Raw genomic sequence first — 23,015 nt, 5'->3', positions numbered from 1 at the left:
ATTAATTTAAATATGAATAAATTATTACTTAAGATGTCTGAGCATTAATCATGCATAAACCTTAGTATGACAATTTGTATGACAATTTATCATCACAATCACAATTACATGCATGACAATTTATTGTTAGCCAAATTTCATAATCCTGACTGCCCAAGCTGCACTAAGGTCAGAGTTTTTAAGTTGGTGTGAACAACAGGGGGTCTGAGACCACATCAACGCTAAGAGGACCAAAAAAGAAACTGGGTGCTTTATAATCCAATTACATTGTGAACACCAAAAACACTAAGGTCATTTGCATCTGGTTTTCTTTCTGGTTCACTTTAACTGAACTTGGATTGGTTAATTTATAAAGTATGGTAACACTTTACAATAAGGTTCCATTTGTTCACATTAGTTAGCAACATTAGTTAACATGGACTAACAATGAGCAATACTTTTACAGCATTTATTAATCTTGGTTAATGTTAATTTCACCATATACTAAAGTCAACAGTTGTATACAGTATGTTAACATTAGTTAATGCACTATTAACTAACATGAACTAACAATGAAAAAATTCATTTTCTTTAACATTAACAAATATTAATAAATGCTGTAAAACATATATTGTTCATTGTTTGTTCATGATACCTAATGCATTAACTAATGTTAACAAATGGAACCTTTTTCTAAAGTGTTACCAAAAGTACTATATGTGAAACCACCCCTACACAAACAAGCACCACTCACTTTGCCTTCTAGTTATATGTTGATTCTGTGAGCCCTGTCGCTGTCTATACTCAACCTCAGACGCTACAAACCCAGCCATTTTCATTTTAGCAGTCAGACACGACGCTAGTTTTGTGACTGGTTAGTGCCAAAGTAATTGATGCATGCAATCACAAATTGGTTCCCCGCCTAAACTTTGGGCCTATTATTTCATTAGATAAAGCCACATTCTGTGTGCCAAAATCATTTTTTGTGTCCAACAAGGAATTAAAATCCCTTTAAAGCTCACTACCAGGCAACATTACAAAAGGGGGAGATGTTCTCTCCGATAAATATAGCCTTTGATGTGAGTAATATGTATGCAATGTGCCAAATATACAGATATACAGTTTGACTTGCTTATGAGAAAATAAACCTCGCTTGCATATATAATTAGACGTAAGTGTATATAATTGGTTATGCATGTGCCAGCGTAAGAATGATGTTTGTCTGTGTGTTTGTGTATGTGTGTGTGTGTGTGCGCGTGTGCTCCACACTCAAGTCCCACAGATTCGTCTTTCTAGCCATGTTGAATCCTCTTTCCTTATCAGAGCAGCGCAGGCTGCATCAGGCTCTCCTTGCTATGACAGAGGCTACAACAATAGGCATGCGATACTGCTGCTTAGTGCTGCGTTTCGGAGGGGAAACCTGCCACGGGCACAGATTAACAACACACACACACATACACATTCACTCTCTCTCTCTTCCAAACACACACACGTCCCCACATTTCCCACAAAATAGATTGCAGCCTCCAAAACAAAACATTTTTCAAAAAGGCCCAGCTCTTGATTAATGAAGTAATGACAAGAAGAAAAATATAATTTCAGCCTGGACAAAAAAATCCCACTGCCACTTGTTCAAGTTTAGGACGAGAATGATAAAGAGGACGAGTAGAAAGAAGAGGAGAAGATAAAGCAGGATGATGGCTGAAATTATTCCTCGAGCTCTTGTGGTACACTGGTTGTCTGTTAAATTACAGCATTAAAACATTAGAGAAGTCCACCAGACACAGAAATGCTCTCTGCCAACTGTAAATGAAGACAAGAGTGCAACAGTGCCGGCCCATTTTTTTGTAGCTCTCTTGGTTCTGAAATTATTTTTGCCCTTCATTTTTTTTTTCCCTGTAGGGATTTCAAAACAATAATCATAAAGGAGTTCTAAGCCATGAAACAAACCAACCAGCTCTGAGGTGAACCACATGATTACAAACTTTAATTTGAACCAAAAAGTATTCAAAAATCTGAAAAAAAGTAAAAAGTACAAAACTGTGTACTTAACATCTTTAATGAGGAATGAACTACAATGCCATGAAGCATTGTGAATGACATAATCAAATTCAAAACGATGGAAAAATATAAAACTACTGATTTAAAGTAGCTGATTTTAAGTATAGAAACAATATATTTTAATTATGTTGCAAAATATTCAGATATATGCAAATATACTGTATAAGTAGCTTGAGAGTGCAGATATGATTGTGTCATTCACAGTGCGCCATGGGAGTGTGCGGTCATTGCAGAGCTCTTTTGGTGCGGTTTGTTGGCCACGATTCTCTATTTGGTAGCTCTTTTCTCTTCAGAATCACAGATAATGTAGTTCTTTACCAGGAATTTCCCTATAAACATGATTTGTTTTATAAGTTGAAACTACCGCGAAATAACTGAAATGATGGCTTCAACAGAAGCAAATTCCATCGCTTAACAACCTCTGAGATAATGGTAGGTCTGTCTTTAAAGGTTTATAAGTTATCGCTAACAATTAATTCCCCCTATGGAAAAAAATAATAATAGGATTTTTACTTCCGGAACCACACTGTTGCGCTCTATAGCATGACATTTCTGCAACTCCAAGCAAGAAGCACAAAGACACGTCCACCAGCACTGTTTATACTGTTTTCACCAAAGATTGTTTGACTGGTGGTTCACACTCAGTGCTGTCACATGAAACTTCCCCAGAGGAGAACTGACCGCCATTCGCTGGCCACCGTTAGTCACCATTCACTTTGACTGTATGGCAAAAAGATGCAAAAGAAGTGAATGATGACTGAGGCTAAAGTTCTGTTTAACATCTCCTTTTGTGTTCCATGGAAGAAAGCTAGAGCATCATCAAGAGACATGCATCCTCTTTTATGACGACGAAATGCTGCAGAACAATTATCTCATACTAGATAATACATATGTGAGTGGTCCTCACATATGATCTATGTTAGAGTTTTAATTGTGTGGCTTAAGCCACAGGCATAGAGTGGAACTTGTTTATCACAGCCTATTAACAAAGCTCTTTAATTAGTGTCAAGTTCATTCATTAGAACACTGAACGAAAAGCCATACTTAACAAACTGCCATCTTGGAAGGGGCCCCTAAATCTGTAGTTCATTATTAGCTTGTTTCGAAATCAATTATCAACACTTAAACTGGACACTAGGCAGTGAGAGAGACAGAGAGCCACGGGCCGCAGTCAGGGTTGCGTCCAGGCCCTGTAATTACCGTGATGAAGACACCTGCTACTCAATAGCTTCGACCCAGACTGGCCGCCCGGACCCCAGATGGCAGACATTTATGTCTGAGTGTCATTATTAATTTGTGTTAATTTGGTGGGGGTGAACGGGCTCGTCACTCACCTGCACTGGGGCTGCTGGGTAATTGGGCTCTAATAGCCTGATTGATCGGCAGTAGAGCAAGAGAGCAAAAACAGTTCAGTTGACTACCACTCAGGCACAGAGCAGAAGTGCTCTGTGGACACAGCAGTTCAAACATCCATCTGACACTGACACCACAATGTATCTTAAATAAATTTGCAAGTCATTTGGTCACATTTCAAAGTTCTCTGTTAAAGCAGCTTGTCTCGCAAACGTCCGGCCATTCCAAAGCTCTACACAATGAGTGAACCCAACAGAAAAGGACTGGCTATCATATTTTATTTAGCTTCAATTATTTTAAAACCTATTTTTTTTTTAAATCCTGTTAAAAAAATATATATATAAAAATAATGCTTTATCCGGACTAAAGATATTTGCTGGACTTAACTGGTTCAAGAAGGTTTTCTGCCATGCTGGTCTTCAGCTGGTCTCACAGCCTTGCCAAGCCTGAAAGACCAGTGAAACACCTTAGGCTGCCCCGCAATAAAAGAACCCAGCTTAAACCTGCCCGAACTGGTTTGTTAGTCTCGGTCGATTTAATCTGGTTTAGCTGACCAGCTGACAAGGGTCCAAAACCCTTAACCCCCCCCCAGACAAAACAGACAAGCCTAACCAGTTTAAAACAGTATAACCTAATTTGCTGGTCTTCAGCTTGTCTAGCTGTTCTTCCAGCCTGCACAGCTGACCAGGGATGACAAAAAAAATATATAATAATAATAATAATACCAGCAAAACACACCAGCCTAATGAGATTGGCCATGCTGAAAGACCAGCTAACCACCTTTGGATGCCCTGCAGCAAAAAAAAAAAAAAAAATACAGCTTAAACCAGTCTAAGTTGGTCTTAGCTGTTTCCAGATATTAAGTGCCCAAACCCACTTCTGCCAAGCTTTGGATGTAACTATTTCTGACCGGGAGTACAAAATACAAACCATAATATCAACGTCTTCAAGATAACCGTTTCCATCGTAACTCTAAAGATGATTCACTTTTCAAACAGCTTGTGGGGAGCGGCTCCAGTGTTAAATCAATAACTCTCATATGATGATGAGATGACTCACTGAGTTGAGAATCATTTGGGTGAATCGTTTGAATGGAACAGAAGTGGACAGAGTCCAGACTGGGGAGATACATGTGTAAACACTCAAATAAACACAAACACAGCAGAGCATGGCATCGTAAACTCTCAGATGCCCTTGGTGTCCACTGACTTCTACGGTACATCAGATGAGCGATGTGGCCTCTGTACTGATAAAACCTCATCATGTGACTATCTCTGCCCTGCAGATGCCAAGATCTTCTGTCATGTGTCTCTCGCTCACTTTCTTTCTTTTCAGACTCTCTGGCTCCATTTACGCCAGGCATTAACATCAGTCTCGAGTGATCTGATCTCAAAGAGGTTGTTGCTGGAAACAAGGGTCCAACCAGGGGTGTAAACAGAGTCCAAAGTGTTTTATGATCTGATCACAAATGCAAAAGCATCCTGATACATTCCAGACAACAACTAAATTGCTTCACATGCATTATTCTGTGTGCACTTTCTAGGGGCAGTACAGCGGGGGAAAAACAGTTTGAAAACATAAAGGAAATATTTTTTTTTAATAAATTCATAAGTTATGCATTAAAGTAATCCCCTAGAAAAAGGGCCTCAGAGTCCAAACTCCTTGAAGACTTTCCCTTACGTTTCTTAACAGGATAAATATGAGATTCGTTACAATTTTTAATAAGTATTGCTTAATTAATCCACTTTCAAAATGGAATGTTAAATCCTAAAGGATTCCTCTCTCTGCCTGTGTAGTTAGGTCAACACTCTTTTCTTTTTTGTCTCTTTCTATATGATGAATCGAACATTTGGGCTGTAGTTAGATGTCCTAACTCTAGTAGACAGAATAGTAATCAAGTCTTTACTGTTAAAATATGCTAATTAAATGGTTAAAGCATGTCAAAGCTGTGTGTTTGAGGTCAGTTTGACTCTGGAACTGTTGAAGAGCACTGGGTTAAGGTTGATATGTAACACAATCAACATCTGTGTGCATTCTGTAATCTGTCTTGTACATCAATATGCAAATGATAGACTTATAAGGAAAATAAACCTCATCATTAATAATGAACAGATTCACGGACTGATTTACAAACACTGAGACTCTGTTAAAGGTGAAGTGTGCAATTTCTGAACCTCTAGCGGCACTAAACAATTGCACATATTGCACAGACAACTTTCCAAACAGGTAGCCCCGCCCCAAATTCACACCATTGTTTGAGTCATTTAGCTCAAACAGATTTCAGTTTCACTTGGTGCAATGTTGTTAAGTGGCACAGAAATAACAGACTTCTCCTTTAAACCCCATCAACAATAAACTAGGGTTAAAGTACCTGAGCACTTCCATCTGTGTTCAGCTCAATTTTCCCCTCAAAAGGCCCCCAAGTGGTTCCGACAGGAAGCTGCTGGCGGCTGTGAATCCGTCGTATTCCATCTTTGTTGAACAAGTCCAGCTCACCTATGAGATAGGACAGGACAGTAAGTCTTGTCACACAATAAAAGCTGAAAAATGATTATACATACATACAGTCTAGGGTGAGTCAACAATAGCCTCAACATAACAAATGTAATGACCTTTTGGCCCTATTATTTGTGATGCAACAACAGTAAGTGGCTTGTTCATTTGTACCACAGTTTGATATAATCTCTTTGATATTTATTTGTATTAAATATATATGAGATAATGTTCTACATTGCATGCAATGAGTTGCTTATAGCTTTTTTTTAATTATGTTTTTACAATGGTGACACCAGCAATATGATAAAAAACACCAATGTTCAAAACCTAATCAGATTTAATAAAAATCATAATTACATTAACAATTCTTATGCCAAGGAATGTAGTTCATTAGCTTAACTGTAAGTTGACTGTAATATTGTAGACATGTAAACTCTATAGTTTATACATAATTCAACTGATGTACAGTACAGTGGCCCCAAAAATATTTAGACACATAAGCCGCATTTAAAATGTACGAATGTCAGTGCATTAAATCAGGGGATTTCAAACTTTTTGATGCTAAGGACTCCCAAGTATGATGACCCCCTTTGCTATAATATGAAGGCAGCTATATATTTTCATGTTAAAGACCCAGTTATATTGTGTGAGAAAAATATCAAGCATGATATAATAAAGACAACATGTTGTGTGCAAAACCAAATTATTGTCTTTTATATTGTTATTGTACTTAAGCCAAAAGAAATGATCAAAATATTAAGTGGAAAATGTTTACTTTGTATTTAGTTGATAGTGTATCTTTTTTGTCTACCCATAATTAGAGTAATTTTACATGTTCAATTCAATCGAATTCTATTTGTAGTCTCTGGACAGGAAAATGAAACAGTAATGAAGTCAGATTTGGTAAATGTTTCCTTTTTTCCAAGTAGGTACAGCTGCAGGATAGAGATCTCCAAATGGGGGTGGAATCTCCTAAAGGGGGTGTGGTTACTCCACAAGTGGGTGGGGTTACCACAAAAGTGGGCTGGACCAAATCCAAAAGGAGGCGACCCCTCCACACATGGTTAGGGCAGGGAAACGGGTTAGGCCCTAGTCTCTCTCTCTATATCTCTATATTTTGCTGGCGGTTTGGAGCTCCCACCCCTTTTGGAGCACTGCCTTCAGCTATAGCCTTCTCTCTCTCTTTTTCTTTTATTACTTTTTTCTTTTATATTTTCCAATCAGATTTCAGAACTATCTGTTTAAAAAAAATCATCATTTGAGCAACATAAAGTGTGGCCCTGCCTCTTTCAGTGAGTGACAGTATGAACGTTACATTTATATAGCGCTTTTCTGACACTACACTCAAAGCGCTTTACACAGTGAACAGGGGACTCTCCTCAACCACCACCAGTGTGCAGCATCCACCTGGATGATATGATGGCAGCCATAGGGCGCTAGTACGCTCAACACACACCAGCTATTGGTGGAGAGGAGAGAGTGGAGTGTTAGAGCCAATTAATGGATGGGGATTATTAGGAGGCCACTACTCTTTTCGAGAAGTGTTCTGGGATTTTTAATGATCACAGAGAGTCAGGACCTCGGTTTAACATCTCATCCGAAGGATGGGACAGTAGAATTTCATACAGACCCCAGCACCTGATGTCATAGTTGATGGTGGTCAGATGGTGCACATCAAACAGCTGTGATGCTAACTCCTCTTGAAAGAATGTCCTTTGCTCTGTGATAAAACCTCACTGAGATGTTACAGGTGGCATGCAGGGCTCTATTTCTGTTTTTCCAGGAAGGGGCCGAGTTAATTAACCACGTCATGGGATAGCACAGCCAGCCTCACAAGTTCCCCAAGCGCCGCTATCTAATCAGTTAAGATTTTGTGTGCTTATTTTAGGGTAGTGATTAATCAAACAGTTATTATAATAGACTGCCTGGTTATGACTTTCGTCTCGGAAGGGTCGTGGGGCTCTTGTCATGAGGATCTTGAGTGCAGACTTCTGCCTGGTTTTCATGGTGATGCAGAGAGGTTTTAGGGCTGACCTGTGACTGAGGAAGATTTATCCCTCAGAGCTTGAGAGCTATCTGATTTATCTTCCCATGAGCATCCTGTTTGGCTGTGTTATAGCACTCATAACAACACAAGGGCTTTTTACCAGGAGACAGGGACTGAGAATCTGTACGCTGTATGAACGTACTCACAACACTTATTCCCATATCCTCAACAAGTCCATGGCTCTGTCCAAAACTTTATGAGCTGCCTTGCTGCAATATGGTCACACGGGAAATCAACATGCTGCTAATGAATGTTTCGGTACCCTGAAATTGTCCCCGTTCTGCCAAATTACTGACAAGCCGGCATCTCCCATAAGACATCTATGCATCAATTCAATGCGTTTACCTTTTCCTGTTGCACGTCTTGAAGTGTGCTGTGCGAGTAGCTTCAAAAACACGAGTTCTGGTCCCATGGAAACCAGGAAGTAACCACGTTCACATAAACAATGTGACTGTGATTCAGAGTTTCCTTTTCTGTCTAAAATAAACATTTTACTCCACTGACGGTTATGTTTAGGGTTGGCTTTGGGGCATATGGTTAATAACATTTGCATTTCTCTTGACTGTATAACAACATTTACAACAAAAAAATACAACTCACTTTTGCCGCCTATCTGTGGACAATTCAAACTAGAGCCCATACGTTCAGCAATACTTTCAGCTTCGGACATTGGGGGCAGTGGTATGAATTTTGGTACACACAGACCAATTTCAGCAGCAGAACTTTCGACCTACTGTTGCCGAATTCACAGTGAGATCAGTCTACTTGCTGTATATGGCCTGGATTCTTACAATCCTTACAAGATCCAACGGAACAGAACACAAATATTTTGAGACACGTTTTTAAATGTTAAGCTTCTTTTAACATGACAAGTGGCCTTAAAAATGTGGCACACATGTCGTGAGATGCTGAAGAAGCTGTGAGATGCATCACAAAGGTCAAAGATGTCTGTCTAGTGCATGTTTATATGAAAAAAAAAAAAAAAAAACAGAATTTATTGATTGCAGATTTTGTTATCTTGGACAAATTGGTGTGAGACATTGTTGACATATCTTCTAAAACTCCGGAGATGGCGCTTCAAGCTAGAGATTTCAAAAGTCTCAATTTGTTCTCCTTTTATCATAGCTGTCTAGAAGAAACAATTGAGATATTAAAGAGATATAATTTGCAATTTTTCTTTTCTATAGGTTTGACTAGGGTCAGACAACACCACTCAAACATAAAGGTCTTTAAGGAACACAACACGTCTTGCAATCTGTGGTAAATAACAGCTGGTTCTGAGATGATCTTCCACATACTCTTTGTTGGCTGAAAGCGCTACAGCAGAGACTGAACTTTAAAATGACCTATTCGACTGTGTTTTTCACAGCAAATATCAGCTGTTTATCTGTATCATGCTAACACGCTAGCTTGCTTGTATGGGAATTCCCCTGCAACTGAATAAACACTGCTGTATCTCTAATCCCAGTCATTTGCTAAATATCACAACAAAGAGACTTTGGTAAGTGCAAACTACAGCAGTACCACTTTCAAAAAAGGTACCATGGTATTTTCATTGCTTTTTCGACAGGTGTTATGGTATCACGGCACTAGGGGTTTTTGGACAGGAGTTAAAGAAATGTTCCGGGTTCAAAACAAGTTAAGCTGAATCGAAAGATTTTGTGGCATAATATTAATCTCCACAAAAAATTATTTAGACTTGTCCCTCTTTTATTCACAAAAAAGCAAAAATGTTGCTTTCATAAAGGCACTTAAAATGGAAGTGAATGGGGCCAATCCATAAACATTGAAACAAGCTGTTTTTAAAAGTATAGCCACAAGATGTAAACAACATTTTAGTGTGACTGAAATCAGGGATTTACCAGCATTACGGTGTTTACCAGATTACAGGGTTTACTGCTGTTACGCCATCATGATAACATAATTGTAGTATTGGATAGAACGTTACGCAGAAGTTTAGAGGGCAATTTTATCAGTAATATCATGTGCACACTTACAATAGCCTAGTTTCCATCACTGTTCGTGCTATTTTGTTATCGACAAAGTGAAAATACATAAAAAAAATGTTTTGGCAAAATTTGCCTTCTGCCTGTTTCCATTCAAATGGCCTTTTATCGATAAAAATGGTGTGCGTGATTACATCATGCCTCAAAAAAACACTTTGTCGCATACGTTTTGGTGTATCGCAAAAGAAATCTGCCCTTAAGCTGTTTCCATACAGAAATGTGTGTATATCGCTAATTGTGTACCTTTCACCTCCCAGACGTCCCAAATTTTTTTTCCTCCGAAGTTTTGGTAAAATGGGGATAGTATTGAGACAATTCATTGAAATTAGCCAGCTTACTGTCATTTTAATCTCACAAATAAAAGCAATCAGAAGAGGAGGAATTGCAATCAAAAGGGAGCAGTTGCCCTTCTGACAGGACTGAAATATTGGTACTGATGTTGCGCTTAACGCAGGTTGCCACCGGTGCTAACCCGAAAGCGAATCGTCATGGTCATGTACAAGTTGGCAGCCTGTACCAAGTAGTGGGGGAAACTTTCGGGCTTAGTACAAGGACCATCCATCGATGTGTATATACTGTGTGCACAGCTATTAAAATAAAATGTATGCGGCGTAATATCAGGGTTTATATATGATATATTCCTGATATTCAATTGGTTATTTTGAACAATCATCTAATCTAAAGCATTGCCATTACAACTGCATTATGTCCTGCATATTTGTCCAGCAACTTTTAATGACCATCTGAACTTGATTGTCATCTAAAATTAATTTTAGTGTCATAATGCAATTTACATTTTCTGAAGAAGCTCAGCAAATGCAATCCAAGGTACGGGGTTAGATTTAAAATATTAAAATATTTAAAATGTTCAAAAGCTAATTTCCTGAATGTAAACTCAGCACTGGACAAATAGTTCTGATAGTTTATAGTCTTGAAAAAAGTGTAGAACATTCTGAAATGTTGGCTAATTTAACTTTGTGTAAAGAAAAGGCATATATAGCTCTAAAAAAAATTTTTTTTCATTTGGTAATTAATTATATTATTTAATGCTTTATTCATTTGGTAGGCTAATTTATTTAATTTTATACAGGTAATTTTGCTGGCATTCTTTCAAAAGTAAGCTAAACAATAATTTTATAAAATTGGGCTATATGTTGGTGTTCCAAAAAAGCACACTGATGCTTTTCTCCTAGTATTGTGTGTTTATTTTTAATTTAAAACATCTTTGTGCACTGAAATATGTTTTTTGTATTATGGGCTAATTCCATGACTGCCATCTATTATTTTGAATGGTGGGAAAAGCAACTTTAATAAATAAATGGATGGCTACCATGATTAAATTAATCACAAACAGTGGCCATTCATTTGTTCTCCGTGCACTTGTCAATGTGCATGATACGAGATATTTGTGTTGGCACTCCTGGAAGTGTCATGTTTGCAGCATCTGATCTATATGCCGTTAAGATCAATCAATAATCACGTACAATAAATTGGCTTTCAAGGATGTATACCTTGTCGTCATGATTAACACAGGCTAACGATTGGGGTAAAGTCTGTCATGTGACACTACATTTTTGTGTTAATGCCAATTTTCTCGACAAAAAGTGTTTCCAAACCAGTTTTTCACGACATTTGAAGTATCGATATAGAGTTTATGCGCTAGAGTTAAATGGAAAAATATTATGTCGACACTTATGAAATTTTAACGATAATCTGCGTTTCCATCAGCTGTATTTTGATGCGCTAAAACTTTTTTTGTATATATATATATATATATATATATATATATATATATATATATATTATAAGCAAGGGACGTGTCAAAATAATTTTGTCTGGTAAACTACATTATGCCACAAATGCTTTTGTGTGAACTTAATGAGAAAATTCCTTAAAGGAAATACCATTGTTTTTGGACTGGTGTTATAGTAATAACATGGTTATTACTAGTTGCTACTAGTTCCAAAACAATTCTGTTTTCTTTAAAGGCAAATAAATGTTATGATTTCATTAAATGTCTGGTACAGTATGGTGTATTTTGCTGCAGCATATGACCTACTGCATGTAAAGGTGTGGTAAAAGGGGCACTTTGAAAAATAAATATCAACAATCAGATTGGTTTAGACCAATCAGAGTGTTAAAATATATTGGTTATCAGCATTCGCTTCAATCTAATAGAATCGGTGTACCTCAAATAGCTACAAATAAATTTTTCAAACCAAACTGTTTAAAATGTGAACAGTTACACATCTATTCAATACCATGGTAATCATTCAGTACCTTGGTAGATATCAAATTGCCATGGTATTATTATCTGACACCATCAGTGTGCCATGATATGGCACCCCCACAGTACTTTTCTGTAGAGGTCTGAATCACAGCTTGTGCAAAACGTTTTTAAAAAATGCACCGATTCAAATGATTATGTTATTTTCTGCAACCTGCGATCATACTAATACCTTCACTCCTTGTTATGGAGCTCAGCAGAGATAGTGGGAGAATTTTGGGGGGTGGTGGTTCTCTGTGAAGCCTGTCACGTTCCTGCCAGCCTGTTGGATGGTGGGGAACTTCATTAAAGGGAAATAATTAAGCGTTGGAGCGCAGCTGGTCCACATCACAAGAAGGCTAAATCTATGCTAGCCCACCACCGCTTGATGTGCTCTGTTCCCATTCTGATAAGACCTTGTGGCCTTTCGCCATGATTGTGCAAGTTTCTCTTTAGCCCTGCTTGACACATTCGCCGAAGACTTCCAGGCATACCTCGCTGTGGTGGAGTGTAAATGTTTTTTGTTTTTTTTTGGGTGGGTTTGTTAGCAAGTGTATGAGGAGGGCGGATGTGTAGGTAGCATGAGGATATCCTGCCTATATAGGCAGCATCCAAATTGAACGGAACCTCAGAAGTGAACGATTTGGAACGTGCTACATAGGCAGCAACCCTTTGCGTTATACAAATAGCACTAATTTCGTGAATTGCACAATGAATTGACTAACGACTGATTTCAGTAGAGTTTGGGGTTAGCATCTTGCTAGAGTATTGTGTGAGATACCTAATAAGCAGACCTATTTTTAGATTTAAGGCCATATATGAACATGGAAGGTGGACATGCATGTGGCGTGAGGATATTTGAAGTCATAACGGTGAGAGTAAGAACGTGCCAGTCATCCGAGGACCGTTCCAAGGCTTGTCTTGAAACCTCGTGTCCCAGCTGGCTTGTCCTAGCTCTTACAGCTACTACACAAGCCAGCCTGCCACCATTGGCCATGTTTGCCACCAGCGTTTAGATGTTGACTCGTCACAGATTACGAGATCAAGATGTACAGTCCGAGATTATCCGCTTCGATCTGGCGTGGATGCCAATGAATATTGGCTGTGCCACTGGATTACAGATATGCATGTGCACTACATGGCCAAAAGTAAGTGGATGCCGCCTTCTAATAAAAGAGTTTGGCTATTTCAGCTACACCCATCACTAACAGGTGCCTTAGATCAAGCAAACAGCCATGCAATCTACTTAGAAAGACAATTTCAGTAATGCAGTTAACACAATAGTTAACATAAACTAACAATAAACATTACTTTTGCAGCATTTATTAATATTGGTTCATGTTAATTTCTACACATAAACTGTATACTTTTACATGAGTTAATGCATTATTAACTATATTATTTAGTTAGTTCATTAGTTCGTCATACAGTAGTTTATAACCTAACCCTAACCCTAACATGGACAAACAATGAACAATAGTATTTTGATAAATTAACAGTAAACAAGATTAATAAATGCATAAAAAAAAATCATAGTTCATAGTTCATGACATCCAATGCATTACCTAATGTTACTGAATAGAACCTTATAGTAAAGTGATGAAGAATAATTTTGCTATCCTACAGTAATTACAGTGCATTCAGAAAGTATTTATTTTTTTTTTCACATTTTGTTATGTTGCAGCCTTATGCTAAAATGCTTTAAAATATATATATATATATATATATATATATATATATATATATATATATATATATATATATATATATAAAAAAAAAAATTCACATCAATATACACTCCATACTTGAGGTCGACTGATATATCAGATTTACCGATTAATCGGGGCCGATAGTTGCATTTTTTTAACTATCGGCAAAAAAACAACTCCGATAGTTTCCGATAGTTATTTTTGGTTTCACTTCTCCATGGCCGGAACTGGAGGGTTCTACATTCTGAACTCCTTGGTTCAACTATATAACGGTGCCCTCAAGAGGTTAAATATAAACAATCACTGACTCCACGTGGACTTTGTTGTGCAACACGACTAGGCTATTTATAGAGATGGACCAAACATCAACAGAGAAAAGCCAAGGTATGTATACAATCAATGCACGTTATTATTATTGTCATTGTACAATAAATCAGTCCTTTAAAACAACCAAAGGTGGTTTGATAATAAATTTGTTTATAACTAATCGCTGCACTGGAGAATTGCAATGCTGACAAAGTGGAGAGGACAGGCAAATAGATATTATCTGTTCGAATGGTTAGAACAATGTTCCAAAGTCAAGGATGGAAACTGCTTACCTTTCCTCTTAATACGCTGTTTTGAATAAAAAAGATTTCCGCATATCCGTTGGTTAGAGGTGTGTCCAGTTTGTTCCAGTCAGATTATAAACATAATCACTCTGAAGAGGTTTTGTTTCTAAGTGAATTTATAAGTTACTTGTCAGTTATAAATCAATCATTAATGGCAACCTTTTATGAATAAGCTGCCTAAGTTTTTGTTTTTGCTCAGTCGTTCTTTGCTTCAGAAGGCGCCAGTACGGTTTATTGTGTGAATGCACGTGCACAGGAACAGTTTTACAGCTTTCCGTTTTATAGTTTTTTTGACTATAAAGTATGTTTAAAGTTTTTTACATTTTTGACAAAAGAACATCTGTTTAAACTTCCTAATTTTATGATGTAGTAATGTACAAAAAACTTAAGAGCACGGTAAAATATATCCGTCTGAAATAAATTTGAGATTCATGAAAGGGCACATTGTTATATAATACAATGTGTTCATGTGAGGGCACATGGATATATCACAGACAATTCCATTCTAAAATTACCTTTAACAAGACAAGACTTGAGTTTATTTTTTTCTATCCCTTATTCTCTCTGCCTTTCGTGTTCATCATTTATAGATTTAAAATGACAATAAAATAAATTAATAAATATTGTCAGTAGTGATGAAGCATACAGTCGCTATTTGGCTTTATAAGGCAGTGTTTTATGTTACTACTGAACAACAAACACATTTGACCTGTAATATTTTAATTCATATTTTCATTCATTTCAGATGGCAAAGGCTTTGAAGAAGGTACCAGTGTGGGAGAAATTTATTAAAGTATCGACATGGAAAGTAATACTAAAGTTCAGCACTTTTGTACATTGAGTGTAAAGTTTTAATACAAATAATACATTTTAAAATTTTGATTAATCAGCTATTGGTCTGTTTTCCCACCTTAGATATTGTATCCGCAAAACCCACTATCGGTCGACCTCTACTCCATACCCTATAATGACAAAGCAAAAAACAGATTTTTTATAATGTTGCAAATTTATTAAAAAGAAAAACTGAAATATCACATTGACACAACCCTTAAATCAGTACTTAGTTGAAGCACCTTTGGCAGCGATTACAGCCTCAAGTCTTTTTGTGTATGATGCAACAAGCTTTGTACACCTGGATTTGGGGATTTTCTGCCGTTCTTCTCTGCAGATCCTCTCAATCTCTGTCAGGTTGGATGGGGACCGTCGGTGGATAGCCATTTTCATGTCTCTCCAGAGATGTTCGATTGGGTTCAAGTCCGGGCTCTGTCTGGGCCACTCAAGGACGTTCAAGTCAAGTCATTTTTATTTGTATAGTGCTTTTCACAACACACATCGTTTCAAAGCAGCTTTACAGGAAATCATGCAATTACAAAAAATTAAACTGTAATATCTTAGAGTGATCATTGTGTAGTTTGATTAAATATGATTGTAAATTGTGTAATTAAATAAGTAAATAATAATTGTATTTAGAACCCCTGTGAGCAAGCTGAAGGCGACTGCGGCAAGGAACACAAAACTCCATAAGATGTTGGTTAACGGAGAAAAATAACCTTGGGAGAAACCAGGCACACTGTGGGGGTCAGTTCCTCTCTGGCTAAACAACATGAATATAATGCCGATATTATTTATTTATGTGCAGTGCAAGTCATGGTTTTAAATTTGTGAATTAAGTAAGCGTTAATTGTTTAAAAAAATTAATAAAAGATTAATGACTATTGTCTTTGAAGTCCATCCTGGATTAACTATAGAAGTTCACATTGATGCATTGTCCTTTGTTAGTTGGCTGATGAAGACTTTTGTTGGCAATTAAATAATAGTCTATGTATTCCATTTCAAGAGTGTAGTCCATCAATAGACAAAGGTGATGCAGGCAGAGATTAATGAGGTGCATCGCAGTTCAAACTGCAGGTCATTTCGGTGAGGTTCGGTGGGGTCCATCATAAATCCAAGGTTCAGGCAGTGGCATATGAATAATCCCATGTTTTACAGTTGGAGTTGGCATCAGTTCATCCTCTGAAGTCAAAAGACTGAAGTGATGTTTGGCTGGCACCAGCTGTAGTTTGTCATCATCTTTCAGCGACACGTAGCAGTACAGTCTGACACCAAGCAGGAACGGAGCTGGATCTGGCTGGCTCTGATAACATCGGGATATGAATCCCATGGTTGAGACATGGAAACAAAAATTTTTATATTAGCGTAGATGCCATTCAATTTAATGCAAAGTTATAGATCATGATGGATGTTTCTGGTTCCGGCAGACCTAACTAAAGCAGCCTAATTGTGTGTTAAATGATAAATTAGGTGTATGCCTGGCTAAATAGATGAGTCTTTAGTCTAGACTTAAACTGTGAGAGTGTGTCTGTATCATGAACAGTGTTAGGGAGACTATTCCATAGTTTAGGAGCCAAGAATGAAAAAGGATCTACCTCCTTTTGTGGATTTTGATATTCTTGGAATTGTTAACAAGCCAAAATTTTGTGATCATAATGAACGTGACGGAATATAGAGTGTCAGAAGGTCACTTAAGTACTGTGGAGCTAGACCATTTAAAGCTTTGTATGTAGTTAACAGAATTTTAAAATTAATACGAAATTTAACAGCTAGCCAATGTAACGACGATAGTTCTTGTCAGCACTCTGGCAGCTGCATTTTGAAACAATTGAAGTTTATTTATTGAACTTGCTGGACATCCTCCAAGTAATGCATTACAATAATCTAGTCTTGAGGTCATGAACGCATTCATTCATTTTTCGACATCAGCAACAGAGAGCATGTGTTGTAATTCAGCATTATTTCTCAGGTGGAAGAATGCTGTTTTACAAACATTGGAAATTTGATTATCAAAGGACAGATTGGTATCAAATATAACACCAAAGTTCTTTGCTGTAGAAGACGACGTAACAGTACGTCCATCGAGAGTCAAATTATATTTTAGCTGCTTATTTTTAGAGGTGTTTTGTCCAATCATTAGTACCTCTGTTTTGTCAGAATTGAGTAGAAGGAAATTTCTGTGCATCCAATCTTTGATTTCATTGATACACTCTGCTAATTTGGAGAATTGTGAATTTTCGTTGGTTTAAGAAGAAATATAAAGTTGGGTATCATCGGCATAACAGTGGAAACTTATTCCATGATTCCAGATAATATCTACCAGGGGAAGCATGTATAAGGAGAAAAGCAGAGGTCCTAAAACTGATTCCTGTTGCACTCCATACTTAACTTTTATTTGATTTGACAATTCCTCATTTACACATACAAAGTGGTAGCGGTCTGATAAACAGAACCTAAACCATGCTAATGCAAGTCCACTAATGCCAACATAATTCTCCAGCCTATTCTAGAGAATGCCGTGATCTATCGTGTCGAAGGCAGGACTAAGATCTAAAAGCACTAGAAGAGAAATGCACCCACGATCAGATGATAAGAGCAAGTCATTTGTAACATTTTTAATTGATAAGTGCAGTCTCTGTATTGTGATGAGGCCTAAACCCTGACTGAAATTCTTCATATATTCCATTACTCTGTAGAAATTAACATTGTTGGGAGGACACTACCTTTTATAGCATTTTCTACATAAATGGTAGATTTGAAATCGGTCTGTAATTAGCCAATTCTCTAGGATCAAGCTGTGGCTTCTTAATAAGCAGTTTGATAACTGCCATTTTAAAGTTTCTTGGGACATGTCCTAAGGATAGCGAGGAGTTAATAATATTAAAAAGAGGTTCTGAGACTACTGGGAATACCTCTTTTAAGAGCTTAGTTGGTATTGGATCTAACATACATGTTGTGACTTTTGAAGTTTTTATAAGTTTTGTTATCTCTTCATGACCTATGACAGCGAAGGATTGAATTTGCTCATGAGCAAAATTATGAGACACCATTTCCTGAGGTGCTGTGACCTCTGATTGCATAGTTCCAATTTTATTTCTGATTATTTAAATTTTATCAGTGAAGAAATTTGTGAAGTCATTACTATTGTGCTGCGACAGAATATTTGGTTCAGTCAATACTTTATCCTAACCAATTTAGCCACAGTACTGAATAAACACCTAGGATTGTTGTGGTTATTTTCTATGAGTTTGCTAAAATATGCTGACCTGGCAGCTTTTAGTGCCTGTCTGTAGCTACAGACACTATCCTTCCATGGCACCACAAATTACCACAAATTTTGCATTCTTCCACTTGCGCTCCATTTCCAAGCTGCTCTCTTGAGAGCATGAGTGTGATCATTGTATCACGGTGCAAGGCTTTTTTCTTTAATTTTCTTTAATCGAAGGGGGACGACACTATCAAGAGTGCTAGAGAAGACTGTATTTATACTTTCTGTTATTATATCAAGTTCTTCTAGACTTTTTGGCTTACTGAGTATGTGAGACAATTCTGGAAGATTACTAGTGAAGCTATCTTTAGTGGTCGAAAGAATAGTTCTACCTTAACGATAGCTTGGTGTAGATTGAGTGACATTAGCTGATCGCAACAAACAAGAGACAAGGTAATGATCTGAGATGTCATCGCTCTGTGGTAGAATTTCTAAGTATCAACATCAACTCCACATGACAGAATTCAATCTAGCATATGATTATGGCAATGAGTTGGTCCTGTCGCATTTTTTCTGACTCTAAGAGAGTTGAGAATATCGATCAATGCTAATCCCAATGTGTCATTTTCATTATCTATGTGAATGTTGAAGTCACCAACAATTACATCTCTATCTATATTAACTACTAAATCTGATAGAAAAATTTGCAAATTCACCAAGGAAACCAGTGTAATCTGAGTGATCTATACACTGCAGCAAGGGAAAAGACGTCAGAGATTTTTTTATTTATATCTGACGGTGTCATATTAAGCATTATTAGTTCAAAAGACTTAAACTTATATCCTGTCCTCTGAGTAACACCAAAAACTTCACTGTAAATTGTAGCAACACATCCTCCTCGACCCTTCAAACAAGGCTCATGTTTACAATAACCTGGGGGAGTAGATTCATTTAAACTAATATATGAATCTGTTTTAAGCCAGGTTTCAGTCAGAGCGCATCCAAACTATGATCTGTAATAATTTCATTTACAATTAGTGCTTTGGTAGAAAGAGATCAAATGTTTAGTAGCCCTACCTTTATATGATGTTTATCTTCATTTTTTTTTCTTCGTTTGACCTAAATCAAATTTTTTCCAAATTATTTAGTGAGAGTTTTGTGTTTGGTAGTTCAGGGAACAGACACAGTCTCTATGTGATATCTAGGTGATACAGTCTCTATGTGTTAGTAGTTTATGTGACCTGTGTGACATCTCAAGGCAGCTAGCAGACGTTCCGATTAACCAGTTTGTCTGCTTCCTGACCTGGGCCCCAGTTAGTCAAATACTATCATTATTAAGACTATGAGCCAAATTACTAGAGTGCAGAGTGCCACCTTCCCTGGAGGGATGGAGTCCATCTCTCTTTAGCAGGTCATGTCTACCCCAAAAACTCTTCCAATTGTCTATAAATCCTATGCTATTCTCCAGACAACACTCAGACATCCAGCCATTCAGTGACACTAATCTACTATAAACCTCGTCACCACGACGAGCAAGGAGGGGGCCAGAGCATATTACAGTGTCTGACATTGTTTTTGCAAGTTCACACACCTCTTTAACATTATCTCTAGAGATCGCCGACTGGCGAAGCCAGACATCGTTAGTGCCAACATGAATAACAATTTTAGAAAATCTATGTTTATCATTAACCAGCACTTGTAAATTTGATCTGATATCAGATGCTCTGGCACCCGAAATTCATTTAACAATAGTGGCTGGAGTCTCTATTTCCATGTTCCTTATAATAGAATCACCAATTATTAGGGCTCTTTCAACATGATTCTCAGTGGGTGCACCACTGATTGGGGAAAATTGATTGGAAACCCTAACAGGAACAGGAGAGTGGTGTCGCTTTGCTGGGCGAGTATGCCGCCGAGATGTCACCCAATCGTCCTACTGTGGAAGCTCTTCAGCCAGAACCAAAGTGTGTGTGTTGTTCGCTGTACTACCCACATCCGAAACCGTATCTACCGGCTTCTCTTTCTCACTGACTTCCACTAGCGTTCGGATGCGTGTCTCTAACTCATTAATCTTCTCCGTCGGCTTGACTAATTCCTTACATTTATCACATGTAAATCACTCACTGCTGATGGCAGAAGCTATAGTAAACATGTGGCATGTAATGCAGGAGGCAATAACATGAGAGGATGCCATGACTTACCGCAACTGTTTTGTTGTTGTTGTTGTTGTGGTTGTTCTTGAGTGGCGAGGGTTTGAGGTCGATGTGGTTCCAAATCAGCAGATGTTTGAGATGGATGCAATAATCCGTGTAAAACACAGTGGAGAAAACGAATGCACATGGTCGAGAAATGAGATGTAGACAAGCGGAAAAAAGCAGAAAAACGAGAGAAACTGGTGCGTGCAGTAAAATACACATAGATGAAACAGTAGAAAAGTGGAAAAGCCTGAAGCACGTGATAAAATGACAAAGAATAATATGATGAACATATAAGAATAAGAATAATCAATGCTAAGCAGGATAGCAAGCTACAAACACTCGTGCAGCATGCCATCAGCAACAGGAACAGGAAGTGATGTCAATGTGCCACTCTTGCGTTGACATGGCTGTGTGCTTAGGGTCATTTTCCTGTTGGAAGGTGGACCTTCGGCCCAGTCTGAGGTCCTGAGTGCTCTGGACCAGGTTTTCAGTAAGGATATCTCTGTATTTTGCTGTGTTCAGCTTTCCTTCAACCCTGACCAGTCCCCCAGTCCCTGCCACTGAAAAATCCCCTCACAGCATGATGCTACCACCACCATGCTTCACCGTTGGGATGGTATTGCGCAGGGGATGAGCAGTGCCTGGTTTTCTCCAGCTTGGAATTGTGGCCAAACAGTTCAATCTTCATTTCATCAGACCAGAGAATCTTGTTTCTCACAGTTTGAGAGTCCTTTAGGTGCTTTTTTGTGTCTTGCACTGAGGAGAGGCTTCCGTCTGGCCACTCTGCCATAAAGCCCAGATCGGTGGAGTGTTGCAGTGATGGTTGTCCTTCTGCAAGTTTGTCCATCTCCATACATGATCTCTGGAGCTAAACCAGAGTGACTACTGGGTTCTTGGTCACCTTTTTTACCAAGGGCCTTCTCCACCGATTGCTCAGTTTGGCCTGGTGGCCAGCTCTAGGAAGAGTCCTGATTGTTCCAAACTTCTTCCATTTAAGAATTATGGAGGCCATTGTGCTCTTGGGAACCTTCAATGCAGCCGAAATTTTTTTGTAGCCTTCCAGATGTGTGCCTCAACACAATCCTGTCTCTGAGCTCTGCAGGCAGTTCCTTTGACCTCATGGCTTGGTTTTTGCTCTGATATGCAGGTGTGTGCCCTTCCAGATCATGTCCAATCAATTGAACTTGCAACAGGTGGACACCAATCAAAGTGTAGAAACATCTCAAAGATGATCCAGAGAAATGGGATGCACATGAACTTAATTTCAAGCGTCATAGCAAATGGTCTGAATACTTATGTCAATGTGATATTTTTTTCTTTTTAATAAATTTGCAAAGTTATGAAATATTTTTTTTACTTGCTTTGTCATTATGGGGTATGGAGTGTCGATTGATGTGAAAAAAATAATAAAATAATTTAAAGCATTTTAGCATAAGGCTGCTGAAAGGGGTCTGAATACTTTCTGAGTGCACTGTATCTAGATTATATTGTTACCCTACTGAAAAAAATAAAAAATAAAACTGTAAACAGTAAAGCTGTACATAACATTTTCCCCCCTTCTGTCCATGAACATCAGAATACACCTGCACCCATTTTTTGGGTTGCAACCCACCAGTTGAGATTTTCTGCAGTCGATAACAGAAAGTGCAAGCTCATTCAAGAGACAAAACTTAGGGTTTGGAAACACTCTAAAGCTTTCTCATCAACCAGTGCTGAAATGCCACCATCTTGGCATAGAGGAGCTGTTGATATGAGTGCAAAGAACTCCATCCCCCCATCCCTCCACTCCTCCCTTGATAAGATCATCTGTCGCTCTTCTCCGGGGTCCACCGCTCCCCCTCACCACAGATCCCTGGCAGTCCCATGAATGTCCCTTTTGTGTCCACAGATCTTTCTCTGATAGTCCCGAAAAGATGCTGCATGGGGCAACTGATTGTTCCCCCCGAGACAGAGGGACGGATAGGTGGGGGATGGGGGGTCAGATCTCCTACCTTTTAAAGTACACACGAATACTAATCAGGGACAACAGTGTTTAGGATAAGTAAATTATTATGAGTAAATGAGAATTAAACTTTTTGGATGAACAATATCTTTTAGAATATTTGTCGTCTGTTAGCATTAAGGTCATCCACTAGTGTACTCCAAAACATTGACAAAAGTAATTTAACAGTTAAAATCTGTGATGACTCATCTTGCACTCAGGGGCAAAGGCTTTCAAGAATGTGAATGCCCATCCACCTAATACCAATT

At 38.0% G+C, this 23,015-nt stretch overlaps 1 protein-coding gene across 1 annotated transcript in view; it reads right to left on the bottom strand.

Annotated features, from left to right (window-relative positions):
* Window positions 1-23,015, bottom strand: part of LOC127453085 (zinc finger protein ZFPM2-like) — a 220,931-nt gene that overhangs the window by 96,729 nt on the left and 101,187 nt on the right. The window contains exon 4 of the mRNA XM_051719147.1: window positions 5,765-5,889. Coding sequence (XP_051575107.1) covers window positions 5,765-5,889 — 125 coding nt within the window. The remainder of the gene's footprint in view (window positions 1-5,764; window positions 5,890-23,015) is intronic.

This window comes from Myxocyprinus asiaticus, chromosome 15 (genome assembly GCF_019703515.2).
Source record: "Myxocyprinus asiaticus isolate MX2 ecotype Aquarium Trade chromosome 15, UBuf_Myxa_2, whole genome shotgun sequence".
Lineage (NCBI taxonomy): Eukaryota > Metazoa > Chordata > Actinopteri > Cypriniformes > Catostomidae > Myxocyprinus > Myxocyprinus asiaticus.
This window is presented reverse-complemented; position numbering and strand designations above follow the sequence as displayed.